Source organism: Equus quagga, chromosome 3 (genome assembly GCF_021613505.1).
Source record: "Equus quagga isolate Etosha38 chromosome 3, UCLA_HA_Equagga_1.0, whole genome shotgun sequence".
NCBI lineage: Eukaryota > Metazoa > Chordata > Mammalia > Perissodactyla > Equidae > Equus > Equus quagga.
The window spans coordinates 75851974-75874836 of NC_060269.1; the positions used below are offsets into that span (position 1 = coordinate 75851974).

General features: G+C 46.0%; 1 protein-coding gene across 1 annotated transcript in view; it reads right to left on the reverse strand.

Moving 5' to 3' along the window:
- DAPP1 (dual adaptor of phosphotyrosine and 3-phosphoinositides 1) overlaps positions 1–22863 on the reverse strand; it is a 48816-nt gene that overhangs the window by 7040 nt on the left and 18913 nt on the right. Inside the window, exons 2-5 of the mRNA XM_046657056.1 lie at positions 22318–22440; positions 18480–18613; positions 8377–8507; positions 669–716 (exon numbers count right to left, since the gene is read on the reverse strand). Coding sequence (XP_046513012.1) covers positions 669–716; positions 8377–8507; positions 18480–18613; positions 22318–22440 — 436 coding nt within the window. The remainder of the gene's footprint in view (positions 1–668; positions 717–8376; positions 8508–18479; positions 18614–22317; positions 22441–22863) is intronic.

A 22863-nucleotide genomic window follows, 5' to 3' on the forward strand; every position in this document is an offset into this window, starting at 1 on the left:
GACAGTTGGATACCCCAGGCTAAAGTGTGAAGTCCTAAATTGCGTTTTCTTTGGGATTTTATAACATAGCTACATAAGTACCAGTGACGTTTTTGGCCTACTTTTAGGAAAACATTTTATACAATTTTGATTTCTTCTTTGTTAATAAAAAAAAATTCAAAAGAAAAGAAATGTTCTGTATTTTGTGTGCTGCTTTCACCCTCACTCGCCGACCAGAAGGCCTGTCTGTCACCTCCAGCGTCACCTTAGGCTATGCTCACACACTTGGCTTTGCAAAGAACAGTCAAGTGATGTTCCAGAATTTTGACTAAAATTAGCCATAAAGATGAACTCTTCAAAAAGGCAAAAATTAGAACTGGGTCAAAATGAATAGGCAATTATGCTTTAAAAAAAGTGTTAAAGAGGGGCTGGCCGCCTGGCCTATGGTTAAGTTCACACACTCCACTTCGGCAGCCCGGGGTTCGTGGATTTGGATCCTGAGCACAGACCTACACACGGCTCACAAGCCACGCTGTGGTGGCGCCCCATGTAAAATAGAGGAAGATGGGCACAGAAGTTAGCTCAGGGCTAATCTTCCTCTTACACACACAAGTGTCAAAGTGAGAACTGAGTCTCCAGGACGTGTCCTCTTTCTTTGGTGCTGGCACTAGCAAAAACTCGCCACTTACCTTGACCAGGCCCCCCTGTTTGGTGAGGTACCCTTCCTTGGTGCCCAGCTGAAAGAGAAAGAAGCACAGGTGATGCCCAGACTATCCCCACACGATTGTCGTCTTTCTATTTCTGTCCTATTTAAACTGAAACATGCGTTTGCCTCCGATCTTTAACAGCCGCCTGTCCTTCCCTGGGCTCTGCAGATCCTCGCTGTGTTTAGAGCCCGTTTTCAGACCCGATGGTCTGGGGCAATTCTGTAGCAACTGAAAGACTCTCTTCTGACTGGAATTAGCAATTTGCGAACAATAAACCATGTCACATCACTTATAAAAGTTAGTGCTGAGCGTAGCATGTCATGTGGCTCCCAGCTGCCGCGACTGCCGCAGGGCCTCACGCACGTAACTGCACGCGCACTGACATTGGTCACCACATTTAGGGTACTCCGCATTAAGCACAGTAAAGGGATGTCTTTACTTCAGAGCTTCCCAGAGTGTCCGTATTATGCTGGTATGCCTTGTGAATTTTTAAGAAGGAACCTTAGAAACAGCATTTCCAACATTTATTTTATCACATGGTCCTTCCCCACCCCAACTCCTTCTTTTTCACAGACCATCTCTTGAGACCCATATTCCACAGAACAGACTCCTGATTTATTTACTGATCATGTAAGTGCTGGCTTATTTACTCTTGATTTATCCAAAAGGGATTTGCAGTGAGAATGAGTCATTTCTTAACTCGCAAATCATTAATTCAGGGTAACAACGATATCCACACTTAGCTGGCACTTATGAAATGTAAGGGATGGTGGGGTACTGTGTAAACAGAAATTTGCATAAAACAAGGACCCTAAGCTCAAGAAATTTCTGAAGAAATAGAATTCCTGGTAGGATATTTTATTCTATTATGATATCATAATATATCTTAGATTAGTAAGAAAAAAATGAATAAAAACTGGGAAATGACTAGTTGACGTCAAGGTTCTTTTTATGGGAGTTTCCAGAGTATTTATTTCTGAGGTGAATTCTCCCTCCCAGATAAAAAGAGGAACAACCACCTCCTCAGGAAAAGGAGTTAAACTAAGAAATAATACACACTCACTTCTTTTAAAGTTCTTCTGGCATTAAAGTAAGGATGAACCTCTCAGGTGTTCACTTAAATAATGTTAACAATATTGTGAATTTGACATCAAATGATCAGTTTGATTTATTTCCATGTAAACTGAGCTGAGTGAATTGAGCTTAGGTATTATATCATGGAAACGGCAAGAATTAACATTTTGGGTTGTTGTAGGTTGACATCTGCAGAGGCAAAATAATTACGGGTAAATCATTATCCAGAAGACCTGGAGAGAATTATTCACTGAGCTCAAACTGAAGAGCGATGTTACTAGTGCCATCTTACCTTCATCCAAACAGTTTACTATAAGTCTAGTATTTTTCTAAGGTTTTGATAGATAAGCAGAAGGCTGCAGAGGGATGAGCTGAGAATACTAATTTTATTTTGGTCTCAGGAGGTAAGAAAAGAAGTAATTATATGCAGATTTAGCTTTAAAAAAAACCTATGGTCTGTAACAGGAGAAATGTTTATAAGAGCCCCAAACTGGAAACAACCTAAATGTTTAAAAATAAAGAATCAACTTTCCTACCTTCCTCCCTCCTTGCCTGCCTGCCTGCCTGCCTGCCGTAAATTTAGTCCAAAGCCGTCGGGTGGGAGAGCAAGGCAGGTGTCAGTGTGAGGGTGCAGTGGGGAGCCCCACAGGGTGCAGACAGCAGCTGTGTGGACAGTGTGGAGGTGGCAGCCTGGTGTGAGGAGCTGAAGCCTGGCAGGGCGAGGAGCGCTTCCCCATGAAGGGGTGGAGGGGGTAAGCCCAGGCAGCTTGGTGGCGGTGGGAGGGGCAGTGGCCAGGCAGGGGCGGTCCCAGCAACTAGAGATTGCTATTTGATCGATCGACACATAAGTAAGTGTACTGAAGACAGTGGGATCCATATTTCTCACTGTGGGAAAGGGAGTTCAACACAGAAAGGGAAAGCACTAGAAGGAGCCTTGTGGTATTGGGTTAGGACTGGAGGGATCAATGTGAACCCGTGGATAGATCAATAGATAATACTTGATCGATAGATTGAAATAAAAATAAAGACGTCACCATGTATGTGTACATATGTACATAGATACATGTTTTCCCTATCTCTCTTCCCTGAGTGGGCCGAGAGTGACGTTCTGATAACAATAAGCATGTGGCACCCAGATCTGAATTTCTAAAGTACCATTCTCCAGAAAAAAAGAACAAGATTTCTTGGAGAACTGGCTGATTCTAGAGCTGGATGCAAGAAAAGTACAAGATAAGCCTGAAATATTCTGCTATACCAGAAAGTAAGGAAATTCTCAAAGAATTCTGAGGCTATATGGACACAGAAGTCACGTTAAAAGGGCTCTTACTGGCCAAACCCAGGAAATATTGAAGGATGAAAATCAATAATGATAGTCATGATTATAATGCATTGATATAAAAATAAATATTTGGATAAATTTGGAGAATAAAAAGCTTCTCATTACAGTAGAATAACAACCAATAAATGTAAAAGGAATAATAAATCACAGAATCACCATTTGGCAACAATAATAGTAATAATTAAAACAGCCAAGAAATATCAATGAATGCTAAAATTGGTGGCTAAAAGTTTAATGAGGAACAGGATATTTGCTTAGTCTCAAATAACTTCCCATCAAATATTTATTAATAACAAGGGGAATAAAGTGATTTGAGAGTGAAAAATCTGGCGAACACCAATTGATCAAGTAATTGAACACGCTGTACTGAGGTAAACTGAAATTGTGTTCCACCTGAGAGCGGGCAGGAAGCACAAAGCATCACTTTTGTGGTATTTCTACCAAAAATGTCAAACTTCAATCTAAGCACAAGGCGATGTCAGACAAATCAAAGTTGAGCAACAGTTCACAAAATAGCCCTTAGTTTGCAAACTTGTCAAAGTTGTGAAATCTAGGAAAAATTGAGTTAGTGCTCTCGAGAGAAGAATAGTCAAGAGGTTGGACAAATCCACGTAGCCCGTGATGGCACATGGGATCCTTGGTAGGACAACCAGCAACACCGGAATGAGATCCGCGGCTGGGACGGTGGCACTGTATCAGTGGTCCTTTCCTAATCTGAATGGCTGTATGCGGTCACACGGGCGAATGTCCTTGTGCGTAGGAAATACGCACTGAAGTATCTGGGTGCGGGACATCATGTTGGTAATTTACTCTCAAATGGCTCAGGAACAAATGAATTTCTTTGTACTGTTCTTGCAATTTTTCTGTAACTTTGGAATTATTTAAAGCAAAAAGTAGCATGTAAAAGCATAATACAGGATTCACTAAATAAATTATGATACATCCAAACTATGGCATACGAAGGAATTTGTTTTAATGATGTTTTTGGAGACTATATAATGACACAGAAGATGTTCACAATATGCAATTAACGAAACAAGCATACTGCAAGTCTACAATGGAGAGCTCATTATATATATTCACATATAGCAAATATATATTTATTCAAGAAAAAAGACTAGAAGGATAGACTCCACAATGTTAACTGTGAGAAGAGTTTCAACGACAAAATACTGGAAGAGGCCATTTTGCAAGGGACCTGTGCCGAAGAGGAACTATAAAATGGGTTAAAGAGAGAACAGAATAGAGAAAGATGTCACAGAGGCAGAGGGAACAGAAACTTTAGAAGGAGAGAGTTGTTAAAAACGTCACATTCCGCAAAAGGGAAGCTAAGGGAGCTAGCTAACATTTTAGACAGGACCTATCCTACGTGAGGCACTTGGAATACATTATCTCACTAATCACTACCAGCATGACTAACTGGTATTTCACACTTCCCAGGTCCAAAACAGAAGCAGCCCTCTTTCCCATCCTCCCGACCCCCTGGCCCTTCCATCGGAGCCGCGGCAGCTCCCTCTGGGCTCTCTGTTCGCTAAATCCTATCCCTTCCACCTGCAAACACGTCCTGAAGGCGACCAGTTCTTTCCTCCCGTTCTAACTAGCGGTCTAGCGGTCCTCCCGGGTCTCCACTCCCACCGTCTCTCACCTGGACTGCTCTAACAGCCCCCCAGCTGTCTCCTTGCCTCCAGCTTGGCCCCGCTGCATTTCCCACTTAGCAGTGAGAATGATCTTTTCAAAAATTTAAACACCTAAACAGAAAATTAAGTTACTCAAAATTCTCATAATTTCTCATCAACACTTAGCACAAAAGTAAATTCTGGACCCGTCCTTCAAGGCCTCCGGCGCCGCGGGGAGCGACCCGACCCTCGGCCCTGCTTCGCTGTCCTGGGACAGCTGGTGGCCCCCGGCCACGTGGAGACGGTTCTGGGGGCTCTCAGGTGTCTCTTCGTCTTACGAGTGAGGCACTGACGGCCCTTTTTTCCAGACCAGCGTTTAAACATGTCTGGGTTGCAAACCACCATAGAAACAGCGTCTCCCTCCACATGAGAAGGCCACCCGCCAGGAATCCTGGCGTCTGCAGCTCCCATCGCCGGGGCGGACTGCCAGCTCCGGGCGCGGGGACGTCGCCGGCCTCCCGACTTCTCACCCGTCTCGCGCGCGCAGCGCCCCAAACCGTGGCCTGGGCCGCAGGGGCCGCCCCTCGAGGCCTCGCTCGGCCCGTGCCGCAGGGGGCGCATCGCTGCCGCTGCCCGCAGCGGGCTCCAGGCCCGGCGAGGCCCCCCTGCCTGGTCTGTAGACCCTCCACCTAGTTCCCACCGCGGGGCTTTTGTCCCGGTCCCCGCCTGCGACCCTCTTCCCCACACTCGACGCGAGTCGTGGCGCCCCTTCAGTGCGGTCCCTACTCAAAGGTCCCCTCCTCGGAGAGGCCTCCCCTGCTACCCTTTGCGTCGCTTATCCCACTTTTTCTTTCTGGGACATAGTACTGGCTGGTTTTACATTATTACACGGATCATCATCTCAGACCCCCTCACCCCACAATGTGAGCTCAGGGAGGGCGGAGCCTCTGCCTAATTTACCGCCCAACCCCCAGTGCTTAAAACAGCCCTGAGCCGATGGTCGGCCTTTAAAACAAAGTTTGTAAAATAAATGAATTAGTTAAATTTCATCCTGTCTCAGGAACCCAACCGTACATTGTTTATAAAATCTGTAAATAGTAAGTGCCCCGAATGCAGTTGCCGAGGGATGGCAAACAGGCTCGCACAAGTAGCAACATGCCTGGGCAACAGGACGTCTATTTTAATTTTCACTTCAAGCAAGAAGTTCTTTTTTCTTTAAACAGGACTTAATTCCCTTCCTCCATGAGAGCTTGTGCAAGAACTGCATCCCAGGAAGAGAAGACAGAAGCCTGGGAGCCCTGGGCTCAGGGCAGGTGCAGGCACAGCCTCCTGCGGGCACTGGGGGCAAAGGGAAGGCAGAGAACTCTGTGCTCAGCAAAGGACAAGAGCATTCTGATCAGACCAGTCCTGTTTCCCAGCAGGCTGGTCAGTTGTTGGTCGTTCCTTAGTGAGGAGTAACGAGAGACACCTCAGAATCCACTAGAAAACCTTATAGTTTTCTTTCTATATGAATGCGCAGTAAACTCCACGGGCTTCGTGGCACATAGCGTGAGCACGGTCATTCTCAACCTGTCACTCGGCACTGTTGGAAAAGCCCCTTCTGTGTATGGTCATAGTCAGATACTTGGGCAGGTGAACCCATCTGATGCCTGGAGCAAGCAAAGGCTTCCGGAGTGTGGTCTAAAGAGGTCCTTCTCTCCCTAAGCGTGCTACAGCTCATGCTTGGACCAACTCCACAGATGAGGTGTTAGCTGCGTGTCACTGCTGTAAAGCACACGCAGGAGGGTATGGTTCCATGGGCCTGAGTGGGGACGTGTAGGGAAGGGTAACAGGAGAACGGTGAGGTAAACTGAGTCCAACGGAAGAGCAGTGGAAGCGACTGGCGGTGGAGTGAAGCAGAGAGGCCCCTTAGGAAGCGTCAGTGGCCTGAGAAACAGAGAATTGGTCAGAGGTAGGTCCTGAGCTGTTCCTCGGTCCCTTCTGACTTGGGGCTATTTATTGTCTTGCTTCCCTAAATTCCTCTAGTTCTGAGGTCTGATGCTTCCTCCTCCAACTCCAAAAAGCTAAAATATTTTTCTTAACAAGTTCCCAAGATTTTTATTTTCGAGTAACGTGGCACAGTAACAAAAAGGTAACATGTCAAGGCTGGGCTGTGAAGTCGTGAAGACAAGCTGTAGCTCCTGTCCTGGGAAGCGTGAGGCCACGGGGAGGGCAGACACACAGGCAGGACTTAGCGTCCAGCCTGAGGATTCCAGAATACAGAAGCAGAGGGGGCTTGGGAGCACAGGAGCGGAGCCTTGTAAAGGAAGCTAGGAGGGCCCAGGAAGCCTTCCTGGAAGGCAGTGATCCCTGATGTATGTCTTGAAGGATGGGAGGACAGCAGTGCTATGGGTAGCATTTCAGATGCAGGGAGCACAGTGGGAGAAACGCACGGGAGACAGCAGGTTGCACAGTGTGAGCGTGGCAGCAGCCTGACGTGAGCCCAGAGGGTCCGGCAGGGGCCAGGCTGGCTGGGAAGGGCCAATCTTTCTCACCAAAAGAAAAAAAAGAAAGTGTGCTTAAAAAAAAAAGAAAGGTCTGTATGGTGGCAGCGTAGGAAAAGCACTCTGGAGACAGAAAGGTCATGCAGGTTTTAATATAAATTTGTAGCTGAAGATCTTCAAGTGATTATTTTTCAAGTGTAATGGTTGCCGTCTAGAATTAGTTCTTGATATGTCATTTGCGTGTTGTCCTCTTCATCATCTGCACAAATCCAGATGTCTTATACCAGGAGTATCGGCAAACAAGGAAGAGAAAAAGAACAGACGAGCCCGAGTGTAAGGAAGGGAAGTGGGTGCTGGAGCTGAGTCTGTGCAGGGTCACAGCTCACTGAACAGGAGAAATGGCCTGGCAAGAACAAGCTCCGGCGGCACTGAAACGGACCACGGCTCCACATCTTCCTCTGCGCCCTTCATTCAGGGAAGGCGGAGCCACACCCCTGGTTATAGCAAAGGTGGGGAAAACTCTTCTTCCATAGACAGGAGAGAGGAAAGGACATTTTTCTTCCTCTGAGAAACTTGTTGAAGAATGACAGTTTAGCCACAATGTGAACTTGACCCTCTCTCACCCGTTCCACCATGAATTGTCCGGCTAAGAAGGACCGGGGTTTACACACTGCCTTCTAAGTATTTAAAATCGATCGCAAGCACCTTGTATTTGTTTATTATTTTCCCTGGACCAGAAGAACCGAGTGAGAGGCTTCAGACCTCATGTTCCTCTGCAGGTTTTATACCCCAAGTTAGAATTTTTATGTGAACAAACATGCTTTAAAAAGCATGTACCTCTCTTGGGGCCGCCCCATGGCAGAGTGGTTAAGTTCGCGCGCTCCGCTTCAGCGGCCCAGGGTTTCAGCGGGTCTGATCCTGGGCGTGGACATGGCACCGCTTATCAGCCATGCTGCAGGGGCATCCCATATGCCACAACTAAGAGGACCCACAACTAAAATATACAACTATGTACTGGGGAGCTTTGGGGAAAAGAAGCAGGAAAAAAACAAAAAAAGAAGGTTGGCAACAGATGTTAGCTCAGGTGTCAATCTTTAAAAATGAAAGCGTGTAACTCTCGTTGCGTGTTATCACTCTTGGACAGTGAGAGGGCTGGGGTCAGGCCGATGGCCACTTACAGAAGGCGCAGTGGGCACCAGGTCATCTTCTGTTCTTCCTGTCTGCATCGCTGTGTGAACCCGGACGGACTCATAAATGGAAGGTTCTTCCACTTCTCTGGGATAGGGATGTTTCAGAACAATCAGCGTGCCTGAATGAAGACAGAAAAACACAGTCACATAGTATCCCCAGAAAGGCCCAAACGCTGACAGCCAGGTCACTGTGCTGGATCACAAAGGCTCTTGTTGTTTCATGCATTTACTTGCTCATTTTCTCCACCTGTGTCGAGTACCACCTGCGTGCCAGAGGCTGAAGCTGGACACTGGAGATGAAAAGCATGGTGAGATGACTTCCGGCCTCCTGGTGCTCAGACAGAACCAACAATGGTTATCACGGAACAGATAGTCATTTACATGAGCAGGGTGATGAGACCCCGCCAGCGACGTGAACAAGCATGCTGGTGGTGCCCGGGTGCCCTGAAGAACCCTACTATGGACACTGGGAAAAGCTGTCGTCGAGGACGTGACATTGATCTAGACCTTAAGCGGTAACTGGAAGTTTTCCAGGTAGGCTTTCCAAAAGCCATGACAACAAAACCCAACCAATGCACTGGGGAGAGGAGGCCCCTCTTCGTCACGAGTTTCAGAGCAAACGTGTAACAAATCAGTGGGTCTCACAGCAGTGGACTCCCAGCATTCTCCCTAAGGCCTCCTAGCACCCAATTAACAAAATAAACTAAATGAAGCCTTTGCTTATCTTAAGTGGGCATGATGTGAACAGGCTGGTGCCGCCGTGTGGCTGCTCACTTCTGTCTGCGGGAGGGGTCCAGGCAGAGAAAGGGCTCAGCCCAAGGCCAGGCTCAGGGGCTCGCGTGCCATTCTGGGGGCTGCAAGCAGTTCGGAATCAACGCTCTGACATTCCTCCTCTGTATCCCTCCTTTCCCCAACCAACCAGTCAATCAGAAACTGGAAACTCTGACTACAAAAAAGTAAGCTAAGGTTTTTTTCCCTCCTTGCCATGGCTTCTTGCTTTTGATTCTTCTAGGGTCTTCTAGGGATTGTACCAGACACTGGGGGAGATGTAAAGAGCTCAGTAACTCATTCAACAAATATTTACTGAGCTCTACCATGTGCCAGGCACTTGTCTAGGCTCTGGGGAGAGAACAGCAAACAAAGGGGATACAGCATCCACTTTTGCAGTATGGGAGACAGACAAAAATGGAAAAAATAGAATAGGTCAGGTGAGAGCAGCGTTATGATAAACTAATAGAGCAAGCGAAGGAATGGAGAGTGGAAAGGGTGGGCTTGGGAGAGGGTGGGGTTTGAGGTGGGGGTCAGGCAAGACGTCTGACAGATTTTACAAAGTATGGACCTTGAACTGGAGTAAGAGAGAGACAATGAGGAAGGAAAAAGACCTCCACTGCAGTTCAAAAGCCCTTCATAATAATGACAAGCCTACAAATACAACAAAACTTTCCTACACTGCTTGAGTGTGCGCTCCGTGCTAAGTGCAGAAACAGCACAGTGGCTTCTGAGAGCTAAGCCCGCGTGAGGCCCTGCCGCAAGTGGACAGGGGCACTGAGGAAAGCCGGAAGAGGGCCTGCGATCTCGGCCCCAGGAGAGGGCGAGAGACTCTGGCCTCATCCTCCTTCTGCATCTGACTCATGTCAGTGGCATTGGCATCAGAACGGAAGATGGCTTTTGCAGTTGCTGGAAGCCCGGGCCCACTCTCGTGCTTGGTCTGTGCTCTTCTGTCAACGTGGCCCTTTCGTGAGAACAGACCCAGTCATATCAGGACAAGCGCCGCTTGCAGTTTCACAGTCATAGCGAAAGCAGTGACGACTGAATCAAGAGCAGCGGGTGTGCAGGCTCAGGGGTTGCGTGAACAGCCACAGCACGGCCAATGCTTAGTGACTTTAGGACTGACTCTCGTGTGACCCACCCCAGAGAAACGCCTCCAGTGAGGTGCCTGGCATCCCCCTGGCATCACAGAAACAGCCTCCATTGCCGCTCTCGCACCTGCTGGGCAACCATGCCAGCTTCCGTTTCCTCCTCTGACAAGTGACAATCACTGCCCTCTCTTCACAAAGCTGTCTTAAGCACCATATAAAAGAGTTTGTGAAAGGATTACAAAATGTTAGATGTTACTATGCTTTGGTACAGAGTATTTTTAAATCCTTAAATGAAATTCCAATGATCACATCTTTGAGAACATGGATTTTTAAATGCTAAGTTAAAAAAGCCGTGTAATATTCTGCTAAGAATGAAAGGGCAGCAGTCCAGTCGTCACTGATACGGTGCTAAGTCCACTGGTGCCTCTTAAAGACTTCCATCTGACAGGGCAGGTTGAAAGCAGCTCACGACTTAGAAAAAATTTGAAAACCTGTGTTTTATCTTCAAGGCTGATGCTAAATTTTCATCCTATTCCACATGCTTACTGTGAAAATGATGCTTTAAATGATGCTCTGGGAAGACGCACCTTGTCGCCCCCTGTCTGTCCCCATACAACCAGGGCCCTCCCAAGGCATACTCCTCCCAGAACCGTTTCCTACTGCCGTGGTCACAAATCGCCACAAACTCCGTGACTTTTAAAACAACTCAGATGTATTCTCTTCCAGTTCTGGCGTCAGAAGTCTGACATAGGTCCCCCAGGGCTCAAATCAAGGTGTTGGCAGGTCGGCTTTCCTTCTGGGGGCTCCAGGGGAGAATCCATTCCTCTGCCTTTTCCAGCTTCTAGAGGCTGCCTGCATTCCTTGACTGGTGGCCCCAGTCCTCCTCTTCAAAGCCAGCAACACCGGGTCAAGACCCTCTCATGCTGCCCTCTCTTTGGTTTTCCCTCCTCCGCCTCTGTCTTTCCCTTATAAGGACCCTTGTGATAACAACGGGCCCACCTGGACAATCCAGGATACTCTCCCCATCTCAAAGTCAGCTGATTAGCAGCCTTAATTCCATCTGAAGACTTAATTCCCTCTTGCCACCTGACGTAACATATTCACAGGTCCAGGGAGAGCTGAGGTCATCTTTGGGGACTGTTATCCTGCCCAGAGTGTCAGTCTGCGAGGCAGGCATAGCTGTAGGGGCCAGGTGTGCTGCCATGTAAGCATCTCTGGGGTGAGGGCTGGGGGGGAGGTGGCTGCTGCCTGAGCTGCAACACTGTAACCGCTGGGTAATAGAAGGCTATCCCCCTTCCAGCATGTGTATTTCCAAACCCTGTGAGCCGCTCCAGAGCAGGGATGGTGCCAAATTTATCCTTCTACACTACCTCCCGATAGAGTTTCTGAGACAAGGAAGGTTTGATGAATGAATGAATGAATGAATGAATGGGTGCCACAGTAATTCAGGTTCAGGGCATCAAAGAGCCTAGGATGGACCAGTCTCCCAGGTCGAGAGCCAACCTGGCCTGGGACAGTGACAGAACAACTTCTGGTACGCTCGCCAAATCTCCATTGGGGGGTCTAAATTCCATCTCAAGAACCTCTTCTAAAATGTAACCAACAAAAGCTAAACTGAGAGAAATGACATTGAGTCAATCAGGAAAGTAGAAATGACTATAGACTGATTTTAACTAGTAAGAGCATGAATGATGCCAGACTGAGTGGTGGAATGAAGAAAATGACAAATTACTCATAAAATGATAACTCCCTCTGATAAAAATCTGGTCTCCTAAAAAAAAAGACGGGACTCCTTAGACGATCATTCTGCCCAAGAAAGGGCCAATACATAGACTCCGTGGCACGGCTGCCCGGCTTACAACGATTTCCCCTTCTGTAGAGACTGCCCCACCCTCATCCAGAGGGAGATCCCCACAGACCCTGGCTCACGCCCACAGACACCTCCCGGGGCCTACACTCTTTGGACTGACTGCCCGAGTATTAGTTACTTCTCTAAGTGGAGAGAAGGGCCACTAACTTCGGTTTCTGAACCACATGAGGGAGAATGCTGTTTCCTGCCTCCGACATGAAACCGGTTTCAGAAACTCTCGGTGGAGGTAGTTTTTCCAGGTGATCAGAGCAGGACTGAGGCCAGCATTTCAATTTGCTGAAAGCTTCAGAGTCGCCATGATGGCTAGACTAAGTCCTTCTCATCTCTTGCTGCTCAGCTTGCCTTTAAATTCTGGGAGGGAACGCTAATATCCTTCCAAAAAACCCACTTCTCTTCCTGTACCCCTCTTTTTTTTTTTTTTAATTCTGCTAGCTGGGTTGACTTCTGTCACCTGCAATCAAAGACACTTATCTAATGCAGCCCCACCACAGACTCATCATGATTTCCACCCAGGTGCCTTGGCTCCATCGGAGAGGGCTCCGGGTTAGTGATATTCAGACCACAGCAACTCCTGGACTTGGTTGGAAGATTCAGATGAAAGGCAACAGGGGGCAGGCGCTGGTACAGGGAGGAGAGAGGAAGACCTGCAACCACAAGTCTTGGAAACTTGGCTGCAAGTTTCACTTCAGTTTCTGAACTACATGAAGGAGACTTGCTTCCTGCCTTTGAAATGAAGCCTGGTTTCAGACCCTCTCGGTGGCGGTGCGTTTGTGAGGTGATCAGAGCAGGATCGAGGCCAGCATTTTGGTTTACTTCGGCTGAACCGTAACTTACAGGACCCCTACTCTGTGTGCAATACAAAGAAACCGCGTGGAAGGACTCCTGAGCTCGGGTTCCAGCAGGAGTTCAGAAGAGTAAGAACAGCCTCCAGCTTAGGGCCCTGGTGCGCTATGTGAACGAACTAGAGCGCAGGGCAGGGCACACGCAGCTCCTGAAGGGGAACTTCCGTTTGGAGTACTTCTGTTATGCACTAGAGCTAGTGCTGCCCATCAGGTTCCCCCCCTCCACGGTTAGACGTCTGAGGGCGAGCCTGGTATCTAGTTCGTCACTGTATTGTCAGTGGCTAACAGTGCCCGGCTTATAGCTGGCACTCAATGCATGTTTGTTAAATTAAATTAAAATAAGCTCACATCCATCCACGTTTCATTAGTGCCCTCAGCTTCAGAAAACAGGCTTTGCAACTGGCTTATGCACGGTGTGTTCCGCTGCCTCCTTCTGCCAATAGGAAGTGGCTTTCTAGGGGACTTTATGGGAAAATTCAAGACCTTTCTCCTTTCTTCTTTGCAACCTGCTCTGCAAATGGATTTAACTAAATGGTGCTAGTGAAATCAAGTTCATTTACATACGAAGGGGCTTTACTACCCATTCCCAGTCTCACAGGGAGGCAGTGCTGAGGTGGAAACAGCTCCCGGCCAGGGCGGGAGAAGGCGTAAAATGGCTAAGTCATTGGATTCTGCCTGTCATATGAAGCCACAACGGAACTGGCTTAAAATTTGAAGAAGACATCATAAACATTTGATAAGTGCAAATTCAGTTGTCCCTAAACTTATTCTTCATGATACACCCAAAAATGTACAGCTTTTGTGTATAATATGATGAAATGAATTACCATAAAAGGTCCTCATTAAACAATAATGATTGCGTATTTATGCCATGCTAAGAATCATTCTAAATGTCACACACGCCTAAACTCATTCAATCTTCACATAAAGTCAAACTATTAAGGTATGAACTGTTTATACTATCAGCTCAATTTTATAAGATGATGAAACTGAAGCTCAGAGAGGTTACATAATGTGACTGAGGACACACAGCTGGTGAGTGGCAGAGATGAGAGTTCACACTCTTCACACAACACTTCACGAATGTTGGTTTCATCCTCTTCCTTGCCTGCTTTTCCCTTTTCAAACACACCTCATTACAAACTAAGAAGATTTATAATTTTTGGCAAACATAAAGTAAAGAAGTGATTCCTGATTGTGGTTTGGCAAAATTCCAAGTTGTCACCAATTATTTTCAGAAACGTCACAAAATTCTCAAATTAAAATTAATTTTAACTTATTTTAAAATGCCACTTGAGTAAAATGGCTGGTGTCACAAAATAAAATAATAACCATAGCAATTATCAATAGAGTGGGAATCCCCACATTAGAACAAAAAGAGAAGTGCAAATCTGACATTTAAGAAAGAACCAGAACGGATCTTCAAAACTGAGAGCCAATGATTACAACACACAAACACAGACACAGCACTTGACTCAGATCACGCTCTTCCATGCCGGTTAGATGAGGAAAGTAACAGCACAGTGACTCTCGTAATAAATCATATATGACAATTCCAGATACAAAAGTATTGCAATAAAAACAAAAGGTGGTGGGAAAGGTAATTCCTACTCCAGGAGTATTTGGACATTTACATATAAAGATAAATGCTGTCTACACTTTCAAGACTATATGTATGAAACAGCTAATTGTAAGAGGATACAGTAAAAATTAATAATGGACCAAACATCCACACTAATAAAAATGTCTCAAATTTCCAAGTCTGCTCACATTTAATTTAGAAGCCAAGTACAAATGTGAAGAGGAGTTTTATATATCATTTTACTATTAGAAAAATGAAGGCAAATTCTGACTTTAATCATTATCGAGCATACATACAACACAAAAGAGAGTTTCAAATTATGCTTTGTATCAACTTTGAAAGTAGAAATTTTCTGTCATCGCTGGTTGCAGTGCTGCCTCGCAAGCTGCCGTGCAGGCGTTGGCGATGGGCCACCCAGCGTGAAATGCTGGGGATGATTATTAGCATTTATTCTTTTAGGTGCTGGACGTATGAGAGAATAAACTGAAAAACTCCCTCCTCTCACAGGGCTTACGTACTAGTGCAAAGAATTTCTTTTAAAAAGTGAAGCATACAATATGGTAGAAGAGAAAGGGCCAGTGAGGACAGTGAAGCAAGGGGGTCCATTGTATGTCTCTATGGGCCACTTGGGAAATGACTGGGTTTCGAGAATTAGAGATGTCTTCAGAGCGTTTCTGGGTATTACTCAGGAGACATTAGAGTGAACAGAAGCTTCGATGGGCGTTAGAGAGGAAGTGCAGACCACAGCCAGGGGAAGGGGCTGACACCGACAGCGTCCTAAGGGTGACAGGAGGCGTGGATCTTGTTTTGGAAATCTTTATTCTTCAGATTAGGAAACAGAAATCCTGAGAGTTTTTTAAAGAGTAGAGAATAGGAATAGAATAGGAAAAGAGATGTCTCAAAATAGCATTTATCCCTTAGGTTAACACTTTTACCTATCCTGAGTGCAAATATTTTCTTATGACCCAGAACCAAGTGTTCTGGGTTTCCTGTTACTGAAGACGTTTATTATGTAGAATTGTAAGGCAAAAGTGGAAGGTTGCTGGTTGCTTGGAGGTCTTCCCTGTTGCCCTCAGAGGTGATGCCATCCCTACCAGTGGACGTGCGTGAGAAAGTCTCTTAAATAAACTCACTCTCCAGGTGTTGCTGTGTGAGGCTGGCCCGAGCGGGGTCTGGGCTCAGAGGAGTGGCCTGAAATGCCCAATTCTAGTCCTACCCATTCTGGGCCTCGGGAGATGAGAACCCTGGCAGGGCCTCAGCCAGTGAGCAGGCAAATGCTTCTCCTGGTGATCTTTAACTGAACAGAAGCTTTAAGAAGAACTTGCACTTCATCTGATAGTGAACAAGGAACCATCAGCCTGCAGGCCTCCTGATCACCAGGAGCCAGTTCTTAAATGAACAAGAAAAGGCCTACTTTTAGCAGGTGGCATCCCAGCTTCTATTCAGCATTCTTGATAGGTCACAGTGCTGTCTCTGTGGCTTCTGAGGACCTTCTGGGCTTAAGAGTCATCATGACTCCAGCAAGTTATCTTGTTTCTTGAGGCCTATTACTCCCGGAGGGGCAAAATTGGAACACACATCTGTCATCGGTTTTGCCCCTTGTTCCCAGCCTCAGTGGCTTTGCCTTCATGTGGTTGGGACAGATAAGAGGAATATTTCATAGAGTTAGTGGGAAATTAGGGCTGGAAACCAGTAAGTCAAGTACATATCCATCAGTACCAGGAGCATGTAGCAGGGGCTCAAATAGCAACAAATTCCCTCTTGGATAATGAACAGAACAGAAGAGATGCAGTGGAGAGGATAAAAATCTTAGTTTCCTGAGTTTCATTGCAATACATCAACTAATTATAGCAATGACAATGATACGGCAAGCTTTAGCTTTGGAGGAAACTACTATGGGAGTCAGGAGTACAAATCCTTGCAATCCCCAGGGCATTAACCAGCACCTGCCTTTAGTTAGGTGAGCGTGTTTACAGGGAAGCTTAACGTCACCCCAAAATCAATGTCACAGAGCCTTTCCTTTGGAGCAGTCTGAGGCGATCCTGTTGCCTGGTGACTGGATCTGTGCCAGACAGGTTCACCCAGAAAGCACTGCGTTCACGGTGATCTCACAGCATTTTGAAACCTGTTGGTGAGCAGAATGTGTCCTCTTTTCTACCTTGGAGCAAGTCCAGGAAGGAGCACAGAGAATGACCAAGGGGCTGGAAAATAGAGTCTTGGAGGAGCATTTAAAAGAAAAGAGCGGACTTTTCCTGGAGAAAGAAGAGGAGGCTGGAAGATAATTATAATAGCTTTGAGGGTACAAAGATTCCTACTCACAGTCATTCATTCATTCATCCATTCACCCAAAGTGCCACACACGATACCAGGACCTGGGGGACACGGGGAAGGACAAAAACAGAGGTAGACAAAACAAAGTCCTTGGCTTCAAAAATCTCTTCTCCACTGCCAGTAACCAAGAGCGGAACAAAGTGGAGTGTAGGGTTGGACATAATTAGGAAATAAGTCTGAAGTGAAGGGATTTGAGAAATTCATACACTTGCCGAGGCCAACGGAACAATGGAAACAAGCGCACCCCACCTGCCATTGGTTCATGAGAACTACTGCTGCTTAAATGCGAAGTAATTTCAGGGCTGACTGGGAGAATTTCCACCAGAAAAGAAATTTCAGCTTCAATTTTCTAGTTTGGGATATTCTATTATAGGCCTGTGTGGTCTGTTGAAGTAAGTCAATGATTCTCTGGTTTCCACTGTATTTTCATCTACACCCGACAGTGTATGATTCATATCAGGGCGCATCCAGGCCACAGAAACAGCAGAACAGGAAAAGCCAATGGTGGCATCTCCTTCCCACCACACTAAAGTTAACCAAAAGCCCCCTGGCCACGTTTACCAAGCAAACGAGCACGCACAATTCTCCACAAGTGGCTGTGTCCTTAAGTCTTGAGCGCCTCTGGGGCTGCCAGTTCTTGGAATTGCCCAACTTTGGATTAACTGAGAACTATCGTCATTTAGGATATAAAAAATTGTGATTCAATATCACAGATATAGGGGTGATCTTTTACTTACTTTATTCAAATAGTATAGTCAAACAAGTCAGATAATTCAAATCCCAAGATAGTATGTTTGTTTTTCGCTTTTTTACTTTTTATTGAGATTAGAACAGTTTACGACCTTGTGAAATTTCAGTTGTACATTATTATTTGTCAGTCACACTGTAGGAGCACCACTTCACCCTTTGTGCCCACCCTGTTTTGTTCGCTTTTGAGTTTGAATTTTCTAGTCTGACTAACCACTCTAACAGGAAAGTTCAGATGTTTCCCTCTCAAGTCTACGCTGAAGTCCAGTTCAAAAACTTACAAGAAACCAACACAAGAGACACAGAATTTTATACTGAAATGAAGGAAGTGCTCAGGAGAATAGTTTCTAGTCAATATTTTCAATATTCAGTGATTTGGGTGGAAATTTAAATATAAATTTTATTCAAAAAATGCTCAGAATTATCTTTTATGGGGCTTCCTGATATGCAAACTGCCCATACCTAAAATTATGAGGAATCAAAAAGTTGTTCTTGCCTTTGTTCTTTCTTTGTTTATTGTATATACTATTATAAAACGAATAGATCATTTTAAAGAAATTGTTTGTGTGCTTTTAATCAATCCCTTAAACAACTCATTCTGAGAAAACTATCTACTTTGTACAAAGCACACTGTTTTCTCCTAAACATAATACTGAAATACTGAAATATATATATATACACAATTTACTAATGTAGCATATGGCAAGTAATTGGAAAAAACTATTTCTAAACATAACCGATTGCACATCATATGCACATAATTCAACAGAAGTGACAGCTATTTAATTGAAATCCGCTTGTCCCTCCTCCAACCTGAAACAATGTCTCATAGGTCAAGCATCTATCCGTTCATAGCTTACCTGTCTCGCTTCCAATCAAAGGCTGATTTGCAAAATGCTTGACAAAATCCTTCAAAGATGAGAATTCGTTAAAGCCAAATTTAAATGAATATCCGGTATATTCAACGTGAAAGTGTTTGACAGAGTCTTTGGCTCTGAAAAGGAAAAAAAAAAAAAGGTTTAATGTTACTTAACTAATGAGTAACTTTTTTGAAGGGAAATTCAAAAGGCATTCCCAAGGTATTAGCATCACCATTAAACCCTTCTAAAAACTGAGAATTATGACACAATCATTGAAACCACTGGCCTTTCTAAAGCGCTGGTTTCTTTGGCAGAGTGAGCTCTTCTCAATTTCCCCTCTGATAGAAGACAGGAGACAATCTCCCTGCGCTTTCTCTGGCTTCCTGGAAGAGCACCGACTGCAGCCCCTTAAGGGGCGTGGGTTATGGCGGCAGGGAACAGACACAGATAGAAACCGCAGCTCACACCCTCCCCAAGTCCTCCTGTGTCCTCCGCCATCCTATCTTCTTGTTTGGGAGTCAGTCTGAATTCTGCTTCTGTCACTTACTGAATTATGCGAGCCCAGCCCTTTGCCTCCGATGCCTGTTCCCCTGCCTACTGAATAAAATATCAGATTTCCTACATTGTCATTTTCCACCTCATTTGTGGAATGAGGCAGAGTGTTAAATAAACTGTAAATTATATATACATATGTACTTTGTTTGATTCTCACCCTTCCTCTTCTGCGCAAGGCACGCTCCAACTCGAGTATGAATTTGAAATCAGAATCACCTGGAGGGCTTGTTGAACCCCAGATTTCTCAGCTCTACCCCATGAATTCTGATTCAATGGGTCCAGGGTGGGGCCTGAGAGTCTGCTTTCCTAACATGTTCTCAGTGATGCTCCTGCTCTGGGACCACACCTGGCAACAGCTGCTCTAGTCCAACCGGACCTGCAATCCTCCCGGGACTTCCTGCTCTGTCCCTTAGCTCCCACCGTTTGGCTCCCTTCCCTGCAGCGGCTCCACCTTTGTTTCCAGGCAAGCGTTGCTTCAAATACCACCTGCTCTGTCAAGTATCGCATGAAACTTCCAGCCTGCGTTGCTGGCTTCTTCTCTTCTCAACAACTCCCGCACTTCTGCTGCCATCCTTCCTGTCATTACCCCACCCGGCTTTCAGGGAGGCGTTTGTGTGTGGTCTGATGGCCCCTGTGAGGCGCCCTTCCTCAAGGCGAGGACTCTGAATCTTCTACAACACTTGCCAAAGTGCTTGGCGCAGGGCGGATGCTCTTCCATAGTTATTATTAAGGGAGTGAAGGAATGAATGAATAAGAACCCTCTCCTGAGCTGTTCTGAGTTCTTGTCACCTTTGCTCATGGTTCATCTTTTTAAAAGCATTTCCAACGGCTTGTAATGGAAATTAATAATTTATATTTTTATATAGACGTAATATAATATATATACCATCTATTTGTAAAGGGCTTCCGATCTAAATGTTCAGATGAGACAGGCATAGGGAAAAAGTTGACCTTCTTTGACCCAATAATTCCACAGGTTTGTTTGCTATTTTTGGAGCTCCGTGCAATAAGGGACCCACAGCCTAAGCAATTGAGGAAGCCCAATTCCTGCTTCCACCCAGACAGAATTCTATTTCTGATTAGTCATTTTCCCAAAAATGCTATTTAGAAAATTTATAAACAAAACACAGCAGAGTAACTTGAAAAATGTCAATGAATGTGCTTTTTTCTCAGTGACCCTCTTATTTACCCCCTCACCCTCCCACTCCTTTCTCCCATGCCCCTTCCAGCAGCCTATGGACTTCCACTGTCCCTAGGAAGGGGAGCCGTGGAGTCAGCATTCTAACATGGCCTCCTGAGTCTCAGCCCCCGGCATGAACACACCTTTTCCCAATTATTCAATAAAATGCTGCTATGAAAGGATTTTGCAGATAATTAAGGCCCCAAATCAGTTGACCTTAAAAATAGAGAGATTGGGATGGCCCAGTGGTGTAGTGGTTAACTTCTCGCACTCTGCTTCAGCAGCCTAGGGTTTGTGGGTTTGGATCCCAGGTGTGGACCTACACACCACTTCTCAATCCATGCTGTGGTGGCCACCACATATTAAATAGAGGAAGACTGGCACAGATGTTAGCTCAGGGCTGATCTTCCCCACCAAAAAAAAAAAGAAAAGAAAAAAGGAAAAAAAAATAGAGAGATTATCTGGGTGGGCCTGACCTAATCATGTGAGAATTCTGGTAAAGGCAGAGAGTTTTCTCTGGCTGGTGGCAGAAGAGGAGATCAGAAAGACACATTCTAGCTAGTCTAGAAGAAAGCAAACATCAGTGTTGTGAACTGCCCAGGGGGCCACCTGGCAGGAACTGGGGGTGGCCTCCAGGAGCTGAGAGGGTCCCTGCCCAACAGCTTTATGGCAAATGAGAGTTATTCCTATAGCAGCAAGGAAATGAAGGAAAAGGAGTGAAGGGGAAAGGAGAGCACAACGGATCAGGACACCAAGCCCGAGATATGCCACAACCCCAAGCAACGCATTCATTTCCGCCTGGTGGGAGCAGAGCAGAGAATCCAGCCTGGACTTCTTCCTGCCTGGACGGCTGACATGCAGAAACTGGGAGATGATCAGCTTAGGTTGTTTTAAGCCACTAAGTTTTTGGGTAATTGTTATGTAGGATAGAAAATACAGGAGGCTCCCAATGCAAAGAAAAGATAAGAAGATATGTTAATTTTTGGCTTTGGAGCTTATTGAAGCCCGCCATCAATTACTTAGGGAAATACTTTTGTAGCCAGTTTTTCCCTCTATCAGAGGGAGAGGAGATTTAAACAAAACAAAACGAAACTCGTGCTGAGCTGGATGGAAAAGAGGATTCAGAGAGAAGGGAGTGTAGACGTTGCTGCTGAGTTAGTGATGAGGAGGCCTGGACCACGTGGAGCAGAAAGGACAAGACACAACCTCCTCCTGCCAGATCAGCATGAGGGACTGCAGCACAAAGGGAGCCTGAGACTTTCTTTCAAGAGTATATGGAAGCACCCTCAGAACAGTAATAAAGCAGTAAGGGTTCGAGGTTAATGGGTGGGTGGCCGAGGGCAATTTCATGGAGTCCTCACACCCCCAGTCTAAGCCAGGGGCAACCGCCCGGGAACCCAAACAGACGTGCTACGTGCCAGCAGAAGCCAAGGCGACGGATGCTGACGGAGGACAACGCCTCCACCAGTCACCACATGGCTAGGTCGACCTCTCTGATGGACAGGCCAGCAGGAGGGAGCAGGTGGGAGAGAACCCGGAGGGGACTGGACCATCAGTTTTCGGCTGGGTGTACCTGGTAAGGACTAGATTAACTTCGTTAAAATGCAGGGGAAATGGAGCCTCCAGATACAAGCTCGGTCCATTTATAGTAAAAAATGAACAGTTGCATTATTGACTACTTGTTTGTCATTAGGAAAGCTGCACGGCCACAGGTCATTCTGATTCTCTGGAGGAGGCAAGGAATAGGGAAAAGGTCCCGGGCCAGGTTTCAGGGATTTGGATTGTGGTGCTGTTTCTGTGGCTGATTTACTGGGTGCTAGAAGCTTTACCACTTCGGTTTTGTGTTTCTTCATCAGTCAAACAAGAGGTCTGGATTAAACAACTCATCAGATCTCCTGCAGCTCTGACAATTTTTCCCTGCCCATGGAAGGAGCAAGAAGGTTTATCACAGTCTCACCATTCAGAGCTTGGGGTGCTCGTAACTGCTGATCTAACAGGAATTAAGAGAATTTTCTCTGGGCATTTGAGTGTGATGGCAAAGTCAGCCCCATGTAAGTAAGAGCCGGGACCGCACTGGATTCGTGGAGTTCTTGCGCATCATACCTCACAGAGAGAGAGTACAGCCCGATCCTTTCGTTGCTGTCCCTCAGAAGGTAGCTGCCGTCGCACCCATTGGAGAGGAGGAGCGCCTCGGCCGCGTGCCGTGTGAGGTTGCTGTGGTACCACCTAGGAAGGACAGAACAGCACTTTCACTCGGGGCCAACCTCAGGGTGACTTCTCCTTCACTGGGTTTCCTGTCAAAGGTGACCTCAGCAATCACTTCCACCACAGGTAGCCCAGAGACCAAACTCTCAAACACAACCTCAGGACAAGGAAGTCGCTGGGCAAGGCTGAAGGGGAGAGCAGAGAGAGTTGCCTAGCAGCAGAGTATTATGGGTTGAATGGTGTCCTGAAAATTATAATTCATATGGTGAAGTCCTAATCCCCGTTAACTAAAAATATGACCTGATTTGGAGATAGAGTCTTTAGCAAGTTATAATGAAGTCATTGGGTTGGGTCCTAATCCAATAGGACTGGATTGTAAAACAATGTCCTCTTGTAAAAAGGGGACATATGGAGGGGCTGGCCCCGTGGCCGAGTGGTTAAGTT